General features: G+C 39.8%; 1 protein-coding gene across 50 annotated transcripts in view; it reads left to right on the plus strand.

Moving 5' to 3' along the window:
* Window positions 1–20434, plus strand: part of LOC116985141 (mucin-2-like) — a 1051610-nt gene that overhangs the window by 953173 nt on the left and 78003 nt on the right. For 46 of the 50 annotated variants that reach the window (XM_033039637.1, XM_033039614.1, XM_033039620.1 and 43 more), the window contains 21 exons: window positions 296–337; window positions 935–997; window positions 6385–6438; window positions 7451–7492; window positions 8093–8155; window positions 8946–9008; window positions 9448–9486; window positions 9869–9910; window positions 10600–10650; window positions 11115–11156; window positions 14036–14077; window positions 14668–14730; window positions 15406–15459; window positions 15924–15965; window positions 17129–17179; window positions 17800–17841; window positions 18433–18495; window positions 18813–18815; window positions 19190–19240; window positions 19879–19941; window positions 20381–20419. In XM_033039637.1, the coding sequence (XP_032895528.1) occupies window positions 296–337; window positions 935–997; window positions 6385–6438; window positions 7451–7492; window positions 8093–8155; window positions 8946–9008; window positions 9448–9486; window positions 9869–9910; window positions 10600–10650; window positions 11115–11156; window positions 14036–14077; window positions 14668–14730; window positions 15406–15459; window positions 15924–15965; window positions 17129–17179; window positions 17800–17841; window positions 18433–18495; window positions 18813–18815; window positions 19190–19240; window positions 19879–19941; window positions 20381–20419 (1014 nt within the window). The remainder of the gene's footprint in view (window positions 1–295; window positions 338–934; window positions 998–6384; window positions 6439–7450; window positions 7493–8092; window positions 8156–8945; window positions 9009–9447; window positions 9487–9868; window positions 9911–10599; window positions 10651–11114; window positions 11157–14035; window positions 14078–14667; window positions 14731–15405; window positions 15460–15923; window positions 15966–17128; window positions 17180–17799; window positions 17842–18432; window positions 18496–18812; window positions 18816–19189; window positions 19241–19878; window positions 19942–20380; window positions 20420–20434) is intronic. The other 4 variants (XM_033039626.1, XM_033039619.1, XM_033039631.1 and 1 more) reach the window with 4 other exon arrangements.

Genomic DNA, 20434 nt, shown 5'->3' on the forward strand with positions numbered 1-20434 from the left:
TCTGATCAGTAGTTCTTAGAATACTTGCTGAGCTTCCACAAAATCTGAACTTGGTACATTAAGAAATTGAAATTGTTTGTGATGCCCTGAAATATTCAGCTGCTGATTGACAAGGAAAAAGTAATGCAGCCGTATAGTATGGCCGCATGCTTTATTCACTGATGAAGAAAATGACAACTTGTAAAGCGTTTTTATAAAATGTGCCAGCTCTCGAATTCCTGTTGATGGCTTTATAACTGTGTACCAATTCCTCTTGGCTGCCCCACTTGAATACAGCATTCTTTTCTTTCACTAGAAACGACACCAACAACTGAGACCACCACCAGCACTACATCAGGTTAGTAACATCATCTATCAATCTTGTTAGCTTTTCCTTTAGGACTCTGTGCTTTGTTTAGTGAAGCTCTATATAGCACCCTGTTCCGGAACATTTGTTCATTGCTTTATTCCAAAAATGTAGTTTCTCACCACGAAAATATAGAAACAACTGCCATATTAAGGAGGCCTTTTGGTGATGATTGCCTGCAATAATTAAAAAAAGAGCATTGAGTCTGGCACCTTTCAGTGGACATGGATAAGGATTTTTATTTTATAGAATAGGTCTCTTCCCTTCACCTCTTCCACTATTCCGGGAGGTTTAGGTCATGGCAACGCTGTTAAACAGTTTTGTTTCTGCTCAATGATTTTTCCAAAATGGATCATCGAGGGAGTTTAGAACTTTTCTTGAAAAATCACAATGTCTTTTCATAATTTCGGTCCAATTGATAAATGACGAAGCAAAATTTGGTTAACTTCTAAATGTCCTTTGCTTAGGCACGAGCAATGAACATTGTTAAATTTCAGCCCAATCTCAGGAAAATGTGCAGTGTCGTACTGAAATTGATTGGTGACTCTTGCAATTCAATTTGTAAATGCTTTTCTATTTACTCTCCAGGAACAACACTAACAACATATTTGACAACTGGCACAATTGAGTCCGCCTCCAGTTCCACAACAGGTGAGTCAAACAACTTTCAATAAACATTGGCAAATCAAAGACAATGAGACAACATTGCTAACATCAGCTTTGTGACTTACTTCTTGCATATTTGCTTACATTATTGGCATAAATTATGCAAATATACATGTTAAGATGTCAATGTTTGGCTCATAACAATGTCACCACATTATTGCACAATTTCAAAATAGTTCGGATTTGTGGAGGAAATGAGTTGGTGTTTTCTGCTTCTCATTTTCTTTGGGCATTCCGTAGCAAAAAACAAAACCATGATTATAATGAACACATTTTACGCAAGTTGAGGATCATGTATCAATGGGACATATAAACAGACATGCTTACCCATAGTGCACACATTCCATACTATTAGAAATTATGGTATTAAGTAGACCTTGCGGTCTTTGGTAGACGGTGGATCTACCAGGAAATCCGCAAATGGTGTGTAGAGAGAACAGGATTTTACTTCGGAGTCACGTGAGTGACTACGTGAAGAACCCGCTTCCAATGCATGCGTGTCATATCGCTACACGCATTGCACGAGGCAATAGAAGGGTGGAGGACGTCCCCCAGTAACGGGAGAAGACAAAAGGGCCAGCTAAAGGCAGGTAAGGTCTCTGCATTTTTATTCACAGCAAAATGGACAGAGTAAAAAGGAAGCGGTCTGCTAAAAAGCTGCCCGAGAAACGCGTTGTAAACGTGGATGAACGGCAGAGACAGCAGCCGTCGGCTCTAGATGCCTCGGTAGAGGAATCAGCTGTGCCAGAAATCATTCTGGCACCGACGAAACTTACTCACTGGCCGGGAGGCAAAGTTCAAACGAAAACACACCATCTAGCAGAGCCCGGCTTGGAGCAGCAGCGGGCGACCAGCCCGTATCAATATCGGACCAGGGCTGAACGGGTGCGGGAGACGGAACAAATCCGCTATGAGTGGCTGCATACGGAGCAGCCAGGAGAAACAGCTGACCGGGAACAGACGTGGACCGACAGTCAGGACCGGTGTGGCCAGCGGCGGGACGAGGAAAGTCCGCAAACCAGCACCCGTGAGTACCGGGGACGGGAACAGTGGGGATACAGAGAAGAGCAACACACTGCTGAAAGGCTGCAGGAATGGGAGCAGCCAAAAATAGCAAGTGCAGCTCAACGTAGAGACCGTCTAAAGGAGCTGCTGGAGGAGCTCCTTCACAGTGGCAGTCCCATGAATGTGGAGACTAGCCACAGTGGGCAGGCAAGCCCCATATGGGTACCCCGTGAGGGACCCCCTGAAATCTCGACCTCTTCGGAGGAGAGTGGGCAGGACCCTGATGGGCCAGACCCTGATCACACAGCTTCCCATGATCCTGAATCTGCAGAAAAACATACACTGCTGGACATGGTGGCTGATTACTTCAAACCAAGTCAAACAGGGGCAGACTTGGATTCCAGGATGGCAGCCAGTATTAATTACATGTCTGGCCATCAACTCCAACAACAAATATTCACAGAGACACTGGCCAGACATCTGCCACCTGGTAACTGTGATGCATTACAAATCCCCAGTGTCAACCAATGCATTTGGAAGCATATGGGGAGGGACATCAGGAACCATGATCTCAAAATCCAGAAAGCCTTAAAGGGGCTTACGGCAGGGATCACAGCTTACATCCGCACCCTGGACAAAACAGAGCAAACTAAAGGCCACCAAGACGCACTAGCCCTGTTCTGTAATGTACAATATGAGCTGAATAGCATGCGGAGGGCTGCTATTCAGCCAGCACTGGATCCTAAATATGCAACAATTTGCAAACAAAGAGCCGTTAAAACCCCAACCCTTTTGTTTGGGGAAGCCAAGACACTGGGGCTCATCAAAACCAGCGCAAAGGCTTATTTTGGATCACGATACCAGCCACATGGAAGACCGAAAAGTGTGGCTTATATCAGTGGCAGTGCCAGAACCCAATATAACCCGCAGCAGCCTTCTTTTAGGGTATGGCCAGGGACGGCCACCCTGGAAGATGCGGAAGCCTCAACCTCCAGTGCAACCACGAACACGAATAAAAACAAAACCCCCTTTTATCAAAAAACAAAGAAAATAATACAACCACCAGTAACCATGGAGGTAGGTGGGTGTGGTTCTTTTGTAAAAAAAAAAGGGACCCACGACGGTGGGAGGGAGGTTGCAATACTACAGTGACGAATGGTGTAAAATCACTACAGACTCGTATGTTCTAAGCAGTATTCAGGGTTATCTGATAGAATTTACTCATCCCAATAACCCCCCAGTACAACATACACCAGAAAGGCATTTCGTCCTTACAAAAACCGAACAATCTAAAGCCCACACGGAGCTACAACGATTGTATACAAAAGGTGTAATTGAGCATACTATTCATGAACAATTAGAATTTGTATCAAACATATTTATTAAAAATAAAAAAGATGGGGGTTGCCGGATTATCATTGACCTTTCAACCCTAAACACATTCATTCAATATGTTCATTTTAAGATGGATACCTTTATCACTGCTAAAGAATTAGTGTCAGCTGGGTTCCATATGGCAAGCATTGACTTAAAAGATGCATACTATACAGTACCCATCAGAAGGGAACACAGACGGTATTTGAAATTTAACTGGATGGGGGAGCTTTGGCAATATAGAGCCTTACCAAATGGGCTAACATCAGCCCCCAGATTATTTACAAAAATTCTGAAACCAGCTTTGGCATTGTTACGTAAACAAAGCCATAGGGTGATGGCATATTTAGACGACATTTTTATTGTTGGCAAAACTTACGAATTGGCACATCAAACAGTACTTGCCACAAAACAATTGTTTGAACAACAAGGGTTTATCATCCATCCAGTCAAGTGTAAATTGATACCAGCAACTAATATGGATTATTTAGGTTTCACCATTAACACGGTCAATATGTTAGTAACTTTACCAATAGATAAAGCTGTAGCCCTACAGGAGGATTGCAGCGAGCTTCTTAACACCAACAGACCCTCCATTAGACGGGTAGCCCGGATGATTGGGAAGATTGTGGCTACATTCCCGGCCACACAATTTGGGCCATTACATTATCAAAATTTGCAAAGAACTAAAATTAGAGCACTCAAATTTAACAAGGGTCATTTTGATAGACCTATGGAGCTGCCTACGGAAGCTATACTTGAACTACAGTGGTGGGAACATAACATTAGGTATTGCTCCAACCCAATCATTATTGACAACCCGTCTATGGTATTACAGATGCCAGCGCCATTGGTTGGGGAGCCACTAATTGTGTTTCTAGTTGTGGAGGGAGGTGGAAGACAGAGGAGGCAGTATTACTTAACACACGTGGTATTAACTGCCTAGAGATGTTAGGGGCATTGTATGGCCTAAAGTCATATTGCTCAGCAATTAACCACCAGCATGTACGATTACAAATTGATAATACCACCGCGGTGGCATATATAAATCACATGGGTGGAAATATATCAACATCTTGTGATCAATTGGCAAATTTAATTTGGCAATGGTGTATCCAAAGAAACATTTGGATATCGGCAACATACCTACCAGGTAAGCTAAATTTAGTGGCAGACACCAGATCACGCAAATTTAACGAAAACACGGAATGGATGTTAAATAAAAATGTATTTGCTGAAATTACAGAAAAATATGGTAGACCAGATATTGATCTTTTTGCATCCAGGTTGAATCACCAATTACCAACGTATGTGTCCTGGGAACCAGACCCTGGGGCAGAAGCTACAGATGCTTTCTCACTGCATTGGGGGAAATGGCTTTTTTATGCATTTCCCCCGTTCTGCCTCATCAATCGGGTACTAAGGAAAATTCAACAAGATTCGGCATCTGGGATTCTCACAGTACCCGATTGGCCTACTCAACCGTGGTATTCGGTCATACAGGGGATGGTGTTAGAACCATGTGCCCTTATTGGACATAGCCCAAATTTATTAATTCATCCAGTGACTGGGGGCAGTCACCCATGCCATAAGACAATGGATTTGTTGATTTGTAGAATCTGAAAGAACCACTACACGGCATGGAGCTGTCAGACAGGACTATGAATCTCATCACATCCGCACAAAGACTGTCAACACGGAAGCAGTACCTCGGACACATCAAGGGCTACAGTGCCATCAATAGTGCCAGAAGTGCACTCTCCAATTACCTATCGCAAGGAACGGAGCCGCACACGGTGGGAACGCACCCCCTGGTAACAAAACTTATGAGGGGCATATTCAATGCAAAACCCCCTAAAACCAGGTACTCCAGAATCTGGGATGTGGGTGTCGTTTTGAACATGCTGAGGAGCTGGTCGCCCATAACAGCATTATCACTTCGGAAACTGACCATGAAGATGGTTATGCTCATGGCGTTAGTTACCGCACAACGAGTCCAGTCATTAAACAAACTGAGCCTGGACTGCTTGATCATCTCACCCAAGAAACTGGTGTTTGTCATACATGATTTAATAAAACAAACTATCTCAAGGTGGCTCAAATGTGTCCTAAAGATGGCAGGAATAGACACTAATGTTTCAAATCTCATTCCACCAGGGCTGCAGCAACATCCGCAGCAAAAAATGTGGAGGACTTTCCAAAGGTTTTATAACAAACCAGTTTTGGAGCCATCATCGTTTTTCTGAAAGCGTTTTACGCTCAATAATATAACTTGCCCGAAAGGTTACAGGGCTATGATTTCAATTTAATAAATTTATTTTTCGTTATACCACACAAGTCTTTGTATAAGTGTGTTTAAAAAATTACTAATGATACCTTCTCCCAATACCCAAGGCAGTTGTGAAGCATGGACTCGTTCCACGGCATGAGGTCACAGAGCTTTGAAATCTTCACGTAGTCACTCACGTGACTCCGAAGTAAAATAGTAAGATTAAACGAGAACTTACCAGTTTGAAGTTTGATCTGTATTTTATGAGGAGGAACGTTGAGGGAATACGTGCCCTCCGCTCCCACCCTCCTATGATCATATCAAAATTGGTATCTCTTTGATAATCTTACTATGTTAGGTCATTATAGTTTCTGTGACCTCACACCGCTGCTTTGAAGAATGACACGCATGCGATGGAAGCGGGTTCTTCACGTATTCCCTCAACGTTCCTCCTCATAAAATACAGATCAAACTTCAAACTGGTAAGTTCTCGTTTAATCTTACTATTATTTGTTATGGCACAGAAATATTCAGCAGCTGATTGATCAAAAGTATATTTTGCCCTGCCATTTTTTCTACGAAGGAAAAAAATGCCCTCTGTTAAACATTTTAATAAAGGTGCTAGCATATGAATTCCTGCTGATGGTTTCCTGACTACCAGCAGTTAGCTGTATATCAATACCTCTTGGCTGTCTTGGTTGAATATTGCATTATTTTCTTTCAGTAGAAACACCAACAACTACATCAACAACTGAGACCACTACCAGTACTGCATCAGGTTAGTGACAATATATTTCAGACAATTGTAGGAAAGGCACACATAACAGGGAGTACATATAATCTCCATGCACACAACACCCATGGAATAAATCAATCTGAAGTCTCTGGTGCTTTGAGGGAGGAGTTCAGATTCAGATTCAGATTCAATTTTAATTGTCATTGTCAGTGTACAATACAGAGACAACGAAATGCATTTAGCATCTCCCTGGAAGAGCGACATAGTAAATGATTTGAATAAATAATAATGTGTCCGGGGGGGGGGGGGGTGATTGGCAGTCACCGAGGTACGTTGTTGAGTAGAGTGACAGCCGCCAGGAAGAAGCTGTTCCTGGACCTGCTGTTTCAGCAACGGAGAGACCTGTAGCGCCTCCCGGATGGTAGGAGGGTAAACAGTCCATGGTTGGGGTGAGAGCAGTCCTTGGCGATGCTGAGCGCCCTCCGCAGACAACGCTTGCTTTGGACAGACTCAATGGAGGGGAGCGAGGAACCGGTGATGCGTTGGGCAATTTTCACCACCCTCTGCAATGCCTTCCAGTCGGAGACAGAGCAGTTGCCATACCATACTGTGATGCAGTTGGTAAGGATGCTCTCAATGGTGCGGCGGTAGAAGTTCACCAGGATCTGAGGAGACAGATGGACCTTCTTCAGTCTCCTCAGGAAGAAGAGACACTGGTGAGCCTTCTTGATCAGAGTTGAGGTATTGTAGGTCCAAGAGAGGTCATCGGAGATGTTGACTCCCAGGAACCTGAAGCTAGAAACACGTTCCACCTCCGTCCCGTTAATGTGGATGGGGTGTGCGTGCCGCCCCTGGACTTCCTGAAGTCTACAATGAGCTGTAATGCAGCCGTATAGTATGGCCGCATGCTTTATTCACTGATGAAGAAAATGACAACTTGTAAAACGTTTTCATAAAATGTGCCAGCTCTTGAATTCCTGTTCATGGCTTTATAACTGTGTACCAATTCCTCTTGGCTGCCCCACTTGAATACAGCATTCTTTTTTTTCACTAGAAACAACACCAACAACTGAGACCACCACCAGCACTACATCAGGTTAGTAACATCATCTATCAATCTTGTTAGCTTTTCCTTTCGGACTCTGTGCTTTGTTTAGTGATGCTCTATATAGCACCCTCTTCTGGAACATTTGTTCATTGCTTTATTCCAAAAATGCAGTTTCTCACCACGAAAATAGAGAAACAACTACCCAATTAAGGAGGCCTTTTGGTGATGATTGCCTGCAATAATTTTTTAAAAAGAGCATTGAGTCTGGCATATTTCAGTGGACATGGATAAGGATTTTCACTTTTGTAGAATAGGTCTCTTATCTTCGCCTCTTCAACAATTCCGGGTGTTTTTGGTCATGGCAATGCTGTTAAACAGTTTTGTTTCTGCTCAATTATTTTTCCAAAATGGATCATCGAAGGAGTTTAGAACTTTCCTTGAAAAATCACAATGTCTTTTCATAATTTCGGTCCAATTGATAAATGACGAAGCAAAATTTGGTTAACTTCTAAATATCTTTGTCTTTGGCACAAGCAATGAACATTGTTAAATTTTAGCCCAATCTCAGGAAAATGTGCAGTGTCGTACTGAAATTGATTGGTGACTCTTGCAATTCAATTTGTAAATGCTTTTCTATTTGCTCTCCAGGAACAACACCAACAACATCTTTGACAACTGGTACAACTGAGTCCACCTACAGTTCCACAACAGGTGAGTTAAACCACTTTCAATAAACATTGGCAAATCAAAGACAATGAGACAACATTGCTAACATGAGCTTTGTGACTTACTTCTTGCATATTTGCTTACATTATTGGCATAAATTGTGCAAATATACATGTTAAGATGTCAATGTTTGGCTCATAACAATTTTACCACAATCTGTAGCAAAAAACAAAACTATGATTCGTATGAACACATTTTACGCAAGTTGAGGATCATGTATCAATGGGAGATATAAACAGACATGCTTACCCATAGTACACACATTACATACTATTCAAAATTATGGTATTAAGTAGACATTGCGGTCATTGGAAAACGGTTGATCTTCCAGGAAATCTGCAACTGGTGTATAGAGAGAACAGGATTATTTGTGATGGCACAGAAATATTCAGCCGCTGATTGATGAAAAGTATATTTTGCCCTGCCATTTTATTCAATGAAGAATGAAAATGCCATCTGATAAACATTTTAATTAAGTGTGCCAGCATATAAATTCCTGCTGATTGTTTCCTGACTACCAATAGTTAGCTGTATACCAATTCCACCTTCAGTTCAGAACTTTCTTTGAAAAATCACATTGTCTTTCCATGATTTTGTTCCATTTGATAAATGATGAAGCAAAATTTGGTTCATTTCTAAATGTCCTTTGCTTAGGCACGAGCAATGAACATTGATAACATTCATCCCAGTCTCAGGAAAATGTGCAGAGTCCTACTGAAATTGATTGCTGACTCTTGCAATTCAATCTGTAATTTGTTTTCCATTTGCTCTCCAGGAACAACACCAACAACATCTTTGACAACTGGCACAACTGAGTCCACCACCAGTTCCACAACAGGTGAATCAAACCACTTTTAGTAAACATTGGCTAATCTTGAGACAATGGGGCAACATTTCTAACATCAGCACTGTGGCTCCATTCTTTTATCTTCGCTCACATTATGGGCATGAATCGTGCAACTATACTGCTAGTAATAATGGCGTAAAGAAGACCATACAGTGTATGGAAGACGTGTTTCGATACGCAGGGATATCCGCAATCGATGTGTCATGATTGTTCGAGATGGCAGGGAAATATTAATATGCTAATTGACAGAGAAAAATAAATTTAGCAGCATACTATGTCCTCCTACTTTTTTCTACGATGAAGGAAATATCAAGTGTAACATGTTTTATTAAAAGGTGCCAGTTGATAAATTCCTGTTGAAGGATTCTAAACTGCATAACAATTCCTCTTGTTTGTCTCGGTGGAACATAACATTTTTTTATTTCACTAGAAACAACTCCATCAACATCTGGGACCACCACTACATCAGGTCAGTATCATCCTCTGTTAAAAACTTGGGGGGATCACAGGCAGTGAAAGGGAGAACGTGCAATCCCAGCCTAGACAGCACCCGAGGTCAGGATAGAATACAAATCCCTAACACTATGAGGCTGCAGCTCTTCCAGCTGCACATCTGTGCCAACTCAATCTTACTAAATGCCTGATCAGCTGCAATTTCTGAAAGACAAGGAAAAAGTAATTCAGACGTATAGTATGGCAAACGCTTGATTCAATGATGAAGAAAATTAAAACTGATAAAAGGTTTTAAGAAAATGTGCCAGCCCATGAATACCTGTTTTGATGGCTGTATAACTGCGTACAATTTATTCTTTGTTGCCCCACTTGAATACAACATTATTTTCTTTCACTAGAAACGACACCAACAACTGAGACCACAACCAGCACTACATCAGGTTAGTAACATCTATCAATCTTGTTAGCTTTTCCTTTAGGACTCTGTGCTTTGTTTAGTGAAGCTCTATATAGCACCCTCTTCAGGAATATTTGTTCATTGTTTTATTCCAAAAATGTAGATTCTCACCACGAAAATATAGATTAAACTACCGAATTAAGGAGGCCTTTTGGTGCTGATTGCCTGCAAACATTTAAAAAAGAGCATTGAGTCTGGCACCTTTCAGTAGACATAGATAAGGATTTTCACTTTTATAGAAAAGGTCTCTTCCCTTCGCCTCTTCCACTATTCCGGGAGTTTTTGGTCATTGGAACGCTGTTAAACTGTTTTGTTTCAGCTCAAAGATTTTTCAAATATGGATCAACGAATAATGGTATTAGAAATTATGGTATTAAGTAGACCTTGCGGTCTTTGGAAGACGGTTGAACTTCCTGGAAATTCGCAACGGGTTTATAGATAGAACAGGATTATTTGTGATGCCACCGAAATATTCAGTTGCTGATTAATCAAAAGTATATTTTGCCCTGCCATTTTATTCTACGAAGAACAAAAATGCCATCTGTTAATCATTTTAATTAAGTGTGCCAGCATATGAATTCCTGCTGATGGTTTCCTGACTACCAATAGTTAGCTGTATACCAATTCCTCTTCGCTGTCTTGGTTGAATATTGCGTTATTTTCTTTCACTAGAAACACCAACAACTACATCAACAACTGAGACCACTACCAGTACTACATCAGGTTAGTGACAATATATTTCAGACACTTGTAGGAAAGGCACACATAACAGCGAATACATGTAATCTCCATGCACACAACACCCACGGAACAAATCAATCTGAAGTCTCTGGTGCTTTGAGGAAGGAGTTGCACCAGCTGTGGCACTGTACCGCTCCTTATGTTCTAAATTTCTGATCAGTGGTTCTTAGAATACTTGCTGAGCTTCCACAAAATCTGAACTTGGGACATTAAGAAATTGAAATTGTTTGTGATGGCCCTGAAATATTCAGCCGCTGATTGACAAGGAAAAAGTAATGCAGCCGTATAGTATGGCCACATGCTTTATTCACTGATGAAGAAAATGACAACTTGTAAAACGTTTTCATAAAATGTGCCAGCTCATGAATTCCTGTTGATGGCTCAATAACTGTGTACAAATTCCTCTTGGCTGTCCACTTGAATACAGCATTCTTTTCTTTCACTAGAAACGACACCAACAACTGAGACCACCACCAGCACTACATCAGGTTAGTAACATCATCTATCAATCTTGTTAGCTTTTCCTTTAGGACTCTGTGCTTTGTTTTGTGAAGCTCTATATAGCACCCTCTTCAGGAACATTTGTTCATTGCTTTATTCCAAAGATCTAGATTCTCACCACGAAAATATAGATTCAACTACTGAATTAAGGAGGCCTTTTGGTGCTGATTGCCTGCAATAATTTAAAAAAGAGCATTGAGACTGGCACCTTTCAGTGGACAAGGATAAGGATTTTTACTTTTATAGAATAGGTCTCTTCCCTTCACCTCTTCCACTATACCGGGAGGTTTAGGTCATGGCAAAGCTGTGAAACAGTTTTGTTTCTGCCCATTGATTTTTCCAAAATGGATCAACAAAGGAGTTTAGAACTTTCCTTGAAAAATCACAATGTCTTTTCATAAATTCGGTCCAATTGATAAATGACGAAGAAAATTTGATTAACTTCTAAATGTCTTTGTCTTTGGCACGAGCAATGAACATTGTTAAAATTCAGCCCAATCTCAGGAAAATGTGCAGTGTCGTACTGAAATTGATTGGTGACTCTTGCAATTCAATTTGTAAATGCTTTTCTATTTACTCTCCAGGAACAACACCAACAACATCTTTGACAACTGGTACAACTGAGTCAATTATGACTCAATTATGACACAATTTCAAAATAGTTCGGATTTGTGGAGGAAATGAGTTGGTGTTTTCTGCTTCTCATTTTCTTTGGGCATTCCGTAGCAAAAATACAAAACCATGATAATTATGAACACATTTTACGCAAGTTGAGGATCATGTGTCAATGGGACATATGAAGAGACATGCTTACCCATAGTGCACACATTCCATACTATTAGAAATTATGGTATTAAGTAGACCTTGCCGTCTTTGGTAGACGGTGGATCTACCAGGAAATCCGCAAATGGTGTGTAGAGAGAACAGGATTATTTGTTATGGCACAGAAATATTCAGCAGCTGATTGATTAAAAGTATATTTTGCCCTGCCATTTTTTCTACGAAGGAAACAAATGCCCTCTGTTAAACATTTTAATAAAGGTGCTAGCATATGATTCCTGCTGATGGTTTCCTGACCACCAGCAGTTAGCTGTATATCAATACCTCTTGGCTGTCTTGGTTGAATATTGCATTATTTTCTTTCAGTAGAAACACCAGCAACTACATCAACAACTGAGACCACTACTAGTACTACATCAGGTTAGTGACAATATATTTCAGACAATTGTAGGAAAGGCACACATAACAGGGAGTACATATAATCCCCATGCACACAACACCCATGGAATAAATCAATCTGTAGCAATGTTACAACATTTTGAGATTTTAAAAATCAAGTCTGCAATTTATCCCATCAGATAAAGCATAAAAATAAGTTTAATTTGACACCTAATTCACTTTCATATCTCAAGTATTTAAAAAGTTATGGCCATTTTCATACTGGGAAATGAGCATCTTGTTCCCTATTGATTTTCTATGGACATAACAAAAAAGCTGTGATCGTGAACAGTCAAAAGCCCATAACTTTCTTTAAAATTAAGAGAACTGAATGAAATTTTCAGTTATCATAGATTGAAGCATTCTGAAACAAATATAAAATAATCTTACTTGGATGACCTGAAATTAAAGCATATAATTAGTTAGTTACCTAATTGTAGCTAATTTCAGACTTCAATTACTAGGTCTAAACATCTATCCATTTCTTAATAAATTATTAACATTTTTAAATAGCCTAAATGTCCAAATAATATTCACAAATAATTCACAATAAAACATGATTTTAAAATCTCATTTACATTAATTTATAGGCCAAATGGAAGGAATTTAGTGTTCAATTGCTGTAAATAAATGCCCATTTAAATCAGCTTTCCAGTGGGTCCCCGTGGAACGCGCTGGTTTAGAACGTTCACATTGCGCTAGATTTGTGCCCCAAATGCCCAGAAAAATACTGCGGGATATAATGGGCCCAAAATGAGCTGCTCGCAATATTAAACTTTGTATAAAGGGATCTTTAGAAGCCCTTTTTAATGTAAAAATATACAACCTACCTTCTGCTATTTGCTTTATGAGACCCTGCGGTTGCTGGCGGTCGCGGGTTTAGAGATTGATTTTTAAACTACTATAACTATTTTACAAGGCCTTTAAAACTAATAATAGCTTTTGCGACGGGGTCTTCCAGCGATTTTTCGTTAATAATTAACTAGGCTGAACATCTTCGATTTGAACAGCCTAGAGAAAATCGCGTTTTAAACCCGCCCCCTCTAAACGGCGCCAAAATCGCTCACACCCGCAGCGGCAGATTTTCCACGACGCTTCAGGTACGCTTTGCAACATACCTACAATCTGAAGTCTCTGGTGCTTTGAGGAAGGAGTTGCACCAGCTGTGGCACTTTACCGCTCCTTATGCTATAATGTTCTGATCAGTAGTTCTTAGAATACTTGCTGAGCTTCCACAAAATCTGAACTTGGTACATTAAGGAATTGAAATTGTTTGTGATGGCCTGAAATATTCAGCTGCTGATTGACAAGGAAATAATAATGCAGCCGTATAGTATGGCCACACGGCTTATTCAATTCATCGGTGAAGTGACTGGGAAGTGGCCGGGGACGGCACCGGAGACTCACCTAGTGGAGGTGGTGAAATAGGCGAGATGGGCGCTGAACTCCCTGGAGAGGCCGCGGGGGACACAGTCTGTTTTTGTTGAGCAGTTTATCTTCGCTTACATTAGTAAGAAGTAACCAATCTATATAGTAAAACATTTTCATAAAATGTGCCAGCTCATGAATTCCTGTTGATGGCTTTATAACTGTGTAACAATTCCTCTTGGCTGCCCCACTTGAATACAGCATTATTTTCTTTCACTAGAAACGACACCAACAACTGAGACCACCACCAGCACTACTTCAGGTTAGTAACATCATCTATCATTCTTGTTATATTTTACTTTTGGACTCTGTGCTTTGTTTAGTGAAGCTCTATATAGCACCCTCTTCAGGAGCATTGCTTTATTCCAAAAATGTAGTTTCTCACCACGAAAATATAGAAGCTACTGGCAAATTAAGGAGGCCTTTTGCAGCTGGTAGCCCACAATAATTTTTAAAAGAGCATTCAGGCTGGAACTTTTAAGTAGACATGGATAAGAATTTTCACTTTTATAGAAATAGTCTCTTCCCTTCGCGTTTTCCACTATTCCGGGAGTTTTTGGTCATGGCAACGCTGTGAAACAGTTTTGTTTCTGCTCAATGATTTTTCCAAAATGGATCAACGAAGGAGTTTAGAACTTTCCTTGAAAAATCACAATGTCTTTTCATAATTTCGATCCAATTGATAAATGACGAAGCAAAATTTGGTTAACTTCTAAATGTCTTTGTCTTTGGCACGAGCAATGAACATTGTTAAAATTCAGCTCAATCTCAGGAAAATGTGCAGTGTCATACTGAAATTGATTGGTGACTTTTGCAATTCAATTTGTAAATGCTTTTCTATTTACTCTCCAGGAACAACACCAACAACATCTTTGACAACTGGTACAACTGAGTCCACCTCCAGTTCCACAACAGGTGAGTCAAACCACTTTCAATAAACATTGGCAAATCAAAGACAATGAGATAACATTGCTAACATCAGCTTTGTGGCTTACTTCTTGCATATTTGCTTACATTATTGGCATTAATTGTGCAAATATACTTGTTAAGATGTCAATGTTTGTCTCATAACAATTTTACCAAATTATTGCTTAATTTCAAAATAGTTCGGAGTTGTGGAGGAAATGAGTTGGTGTTTTCTGCTTCTCATTTTCTTTGTGCATTCCGAAGCAAAAAACAAAACCATGATTATAATGAACACATTTTACGCAAGTTGAGGATCATGTATCAATGGGACATATGAAGAGACATGCTTACCCATAGTGCACACATTCCACACTATTAGAAATTATGGTATTAAGTAGACCTTGCGGAATTTGGTAGACGGTGGATCTACCAGGAAATCCGCAAATGGTGTGTAGAGAGAACAGGATTATTTGTTATGGCACAGAAATATTCAGCAGCTGATTGATCAAAAGTATATTTTGCCCTGCCATTTTTTCTACGAAGGAAAAAAATGCCCTCTGTTAAACATTTTAATAAAGGTGCTAGCATATGAATTCCTGCTGATGGTTTCCTGACTACCAGCAGTTAGCTGTATATCAATACCTCTTGGCTGTCTTGGTTGAATATTGCATTATTTTCTTTCAGTAGAAACACCAACAACTACATCAACAACTGAGACCACTACCAGTAATACATCAGGTTAGTGACAATATATTTCAGACAATTGTAGGAAAGGCACAAATAACAGGGAGTACATATAATCTCCATGCACACAACACCCACGGAATAAATCAATCTGAAGTCTCTGGTGCTTTGAGGAAGGAGTTGCACCAGCTGTGGCACTTTACCGCTCCTTATGTTCTAATGTTCTGATCAGTAGTTCTTAGAATACTTGCTGAGCTTCCACAAAATCTCAACTTGGTACATTAAGAAATTGAAATTGTTTGTGATGCCCTGAAATATTCAGCTGCTGATTGACAAGGAAAAAGTAATGCAGCCGTATAGTATGGCCGCATGCTTTATTCACTGATGAAGAAAATGACAACTTGTAAAACGTTTTCATAAAATGTGCCAGCTCTTGAATTCCTGTTTATGGCTCAATAACTTTGTACCGATTCCTCTTGGCTGCCCCACTTGAATACAACATTCTTTTCTTTCACTAGAAACGACACCAACAACTGAGACCACCACCAGCACTACATCAGGTTAGTAACATCATCTATCAATCTTGTTAGCTTTTCCTTTAGGACTCTGTGCTTTGTTTTGTGAAGCTCTATAAAGCACCCTCTTCAGGAACATTTGTTCATTGCTTTATTCGAAAAATTTAGATTCTAACCATGAAAATATAGATTCAACTACTGAATTAAGGAGGCCTTTTGGTGCTGATTGCCTGCAATAATTAATAAAAGAGCATTGAGTCTGACATATATCAGTGGACATGGATAAGGATTTTTACTTTTATAGAATAGGTCTCTTCCCTTCACCTCTTCCACTATTCCGGGAGGTTTAGGTCATGGCAACACTGTGAAACAGTTTTGTTTCTGCTCATTGATTTTTCCAAAATGGATCAACGAAGGAGTTTAGAACTTTCCTTGAAAAATCACAATGTCTTTTCATAATTTCGGTCCAATTGATAAATGACGAAGCAAAATTTGGTTAACTTCTAAATGTCTTTGTCTTTGGCACGAGCAATGAACATTGTTAAAATTCAGCCCAATCTCAGGAAATGTGCAGTGTCGTACTGAAATTGATTGGTGACTTTTGCAATTCAATTTGTAAATGCTTTTCTATTTACTCTCCAGGAACAACACCAACAACATCTTTGACAACTGGTACAACTGAGTCAATTATGACTCAATTATGACACAATTTCAAAATAGTTCGGATTTGTGGAGGAAATGAGTTGGTGTTTTCGGCTTCTCATTTTCTTTGGGCATTCCGTAGCAAAAAAACAAAACCATGATTATTATGAACACATTTTACGCAAGTTGAGGATCATGTGTCAATGGGACATATGAAGAGACATGCTTACCCATAGTGCACACATTCCATACTATTAGAAATTATGGTATTAAGTAGACCTTGCCGTCTTTGGTAGACGGTGGATCTACCAGGAAATCCGCAAATGGTGTGTAGAGAGAACAGGATTATTTGTTATGGCACAGAAATATTCAGCAGCTGATTGATCAAAAGTATATTTTGCCCTGCCATTTTTTCTACGAAGGAAAAAAATTCCCCCTGTTAAACATTTTAATAAAGGTGCTAGCATATGAATTCCTGCTGATGGTTTCCTGACTACCAGCAGTTAGCTGTATATCAATACCTCTTGGCTGTCTTGGTTGAATATTGCATTATTTTCTTTCAGTAGAAACACCAACAACTACATCAACAACTGAGACCAGTACCAGTACTGCATCAGGTTAGTGACAATATATTTCAGACAATTGTAGGAAAGGCACACATAACAGTGAATACATGTAATCTCCATGCACACAACACCCACGGAACAAATCAATCTGAAGTCTCTGGTGCTTTGAAGAAGGAGTTGCACCAGCTGTGGCACTTTACCGCTCCTTATGCTCTAATGTTCTGATCAGTAGTTCTTAGAATACTTGCTGAGCTTCCACAAAATCTGAACTTGGTACATTAAGGAATTGAAATTGTTTGTGATGGCCTGAGATATTCAGCTGCTGATTGACAAGGAAATAGTAAAGCAGCCGGATAGTATGGCCGCACGCCTTATTCAATTCATCGGTGAAGTGAAGAAGAAGTGGCCGGGGACGGCACCGGAGACTCACCTAGTGGAGGTGGTGAAATAGGGGAGCTGGGCGCTGAACTCCTTGGAGAGGCAGCGGGGGACACAGTCTGTTTTTGCTGAGCAGTTTATCTTCGCTTACATTAGTAAGAAGTAACCAATCTATATAGTAAAACATTTTCATAAAATGTGCCAGCTCATGAATTCCTGTTGATGGCTTTATAACTGTGTAACAATTCCTCTTGGCTGCCCCACTTGAATACAGCATTATTTTCTTTCACTAGAAACGACACCAACAACTGAGACCACCACCAGCACTACTTCAGGTTAGTAACATCATCTATCAATCTTGTTAGATTTTACTTTTGGACTCTGTGCTTTGTTTAGTGAAGCTCTATATAGCACCCTCTTCAGGAGCATTGCTTTATTCCAAAAATGTAGTTTCTCACCACGAAAATATAGAAGCTACTGCCAAATTAAGGATACCTTTTGCAGCTGGTAGCCCACAATAATTTTTAAAAGAGCATTCAGGCTGGAAATTTTAAGTAGACATGGATCAGAATTTTCACTTTTATAGAAAAAGTCTCTTCCCTTCGCCTCTTCCACTATTCCGGGTGTTTTTGGTCATGGCAACGCTGTGAAACAGTTTTGTTTCTGCTCAATGATTTTATCCAAAATGGATCAATGAAGGAGTTTAGAACTTTCTTTAAAAAATCACGATGTCTTTTCTTAATTTCGGTCCAATTGACAAATGACGAAGCAAAATTTGGTTAACTTCTAAATGTCCTTTGCTTAGGCACGAGCAATGAACATTGTTAAAATTCAGCACAGTCTCTGGAAAATGTGCAGTGTCGTACTGAAATTGATTGGTGACTCTTGCAATTTAATTTGCAAATGCTTTTCTATTTGCTCTCCAGGAATAACACCAACAACATCTTTGACAACTGGTACAACTGAGTCCACCTCCAGTTCCACAACAGGTGAGTCAAACCACTTTCAATAAACATTGGCAAATCAAAGACAATGAGACAACATTGCTAACATCAGCTTTGTGACTTACTTCTTGCATATTTGCTTACATTATTGGCATAAATTGTGCAAATATACATGTTAAGATGTCAATGTTTGGCTCATAACAATTTTATCAAATTATTGCTCAATTTCAAAATAGTTCGGAGTTGTGGAGGAAATGAGTTGGTGTTTTCTGCTTCTCATTTTCTTTGGGCATTCCGAAGCAAAAAACAAATGAACACATTTTACGCAAGTTGAGGATCATGTATCAATGGGACATATGAAGTAAGTCACAAGAAGTAGACATATGAAGAGACATGCTTACCCATAGTGGACACATTCCATACTATTAGAAATTATGGTATTAAGTAGACCTTGCGGACTTTGGTAGACGGTGGATCTACCAGGAAATCCGCAAATGGTGCGTAGAGAGAACAGGATTATTTGTGATGGCACAGAAATATTCAGCCGCTGATTGATCAAAAGTATATTTTGCCCAGCCATTTGATTCAATGAAGAATGAAAATGCCATCTGATAAACATTTTAATTAAGTGTGCCAGCATATGAATTCCTGCTGATTGTTTCCTGACTACCAATAGTTAGCTGTATACCAATTCCACCTGGCTGTCTTGGTTGAATATTGCATTATTTTCTTTCACTAGAAACACCAACAACTACATCAACAACTGAGACCACTACCAGTACTACATCAGGTTAGTGACAATATATTTCAGACACTTGTAGGAAAGGCACACATAACAGGGAGTACATGTAATCTCCATGCAGACAATACCCAAGGAACAAATCAATCTGAAGTCTCTGGTGCTGTGAGGTAGGAGTTGCACCAGCTGTGGCACTTTACCGCTCCTTATGTTCTAAATTTCTGATCAGTAGTTCTTAGAATACTTGCTGAGCTTCCACAAAATCTGAAGTTGGTACATTAAGAAATTGAAATTGTATGTGATGGCCCTGAAATATTCAGCTGCTGATTGACAAGGATTTTCACTTTGGTAGAAAAGTTTCTTCCCTTCCCCTCTTCCACTATTCTGGGAGTTTTTGGTCATGGCAACGTTATTAAACAATTTTGTTTCTGCTCAATGATTTTCCAAAATGGATCAACGAAGGAGTTCAGAACTTTCTTTGAAAAATCACCATGTCTTTTCATGATTTCGTTCCATTTGATAAATGATGAAGCAAAATTTGGTTCATTTCTCAATGTCCTTTGCTTAGGCACGAGCAATGAACATTGATAACATTCATCCCAGTCTCAGGAAAATGTGCAGAGTCCTACTGAAATTGATTGCTGACTCTTGCAATTCAATCTGTAATTTGTTTTCTATTTGCTCTCCAGGAACAACACCAACAATATCTTTGACAACTGGCACAACTGAGTCCACCACCAGTTCCACAACAGGTGAGTCAAACCACTTTTAGTAAACATTGGCTAATCTTTAGACAACGGGGCAACATTTCTAACATCAGCACTGTGGCTCCATTCTTTTATCTTCGCTCACATTATGGGCATGAATCGTGCAACTATACTGCTAGTAATAATGGCGTAAAGAAGACCATAAAGTGTATGGAAGACGTGTTTCGATACGCAGGGATATCCGCAATCGCTGTGTCATGATTGTTCGAGATGGCAGGGAAATATTAATATGCTAATTGACAGAGATAAATAAATTTAGCAGCATACTATGTCCTCCTACTTTTTTCTACGATGAAGGAAATATCAAGTGTAACATGTTTTATTAAAAGGTGCCAGTTGATAAATTCCTGTTGAAGGATTCTAAACTGCATAACAATTCCTCTTGTTTGTCTCGGTGGAACATAACATTTTTTTATTTCACTAGAAACAACTCCATCAACATCTGGGACCACAACTACATCAGGTCAGCATCATCCTC

Source organism: Amblyraja radiata, chromosome 21 (assembly GCF_010909765.2).
Source record: "Amblyraja radiata isolate CabotCenter1 chromosome 21, sAmbRad1.1.pri, whole genome shotgun sequence".
NCBI lineage: Eukaryota > Metazoa > Chordata > Chondrichthyes > Rajiformes > Rajidae > Amblyraja > Amblyraja radiata.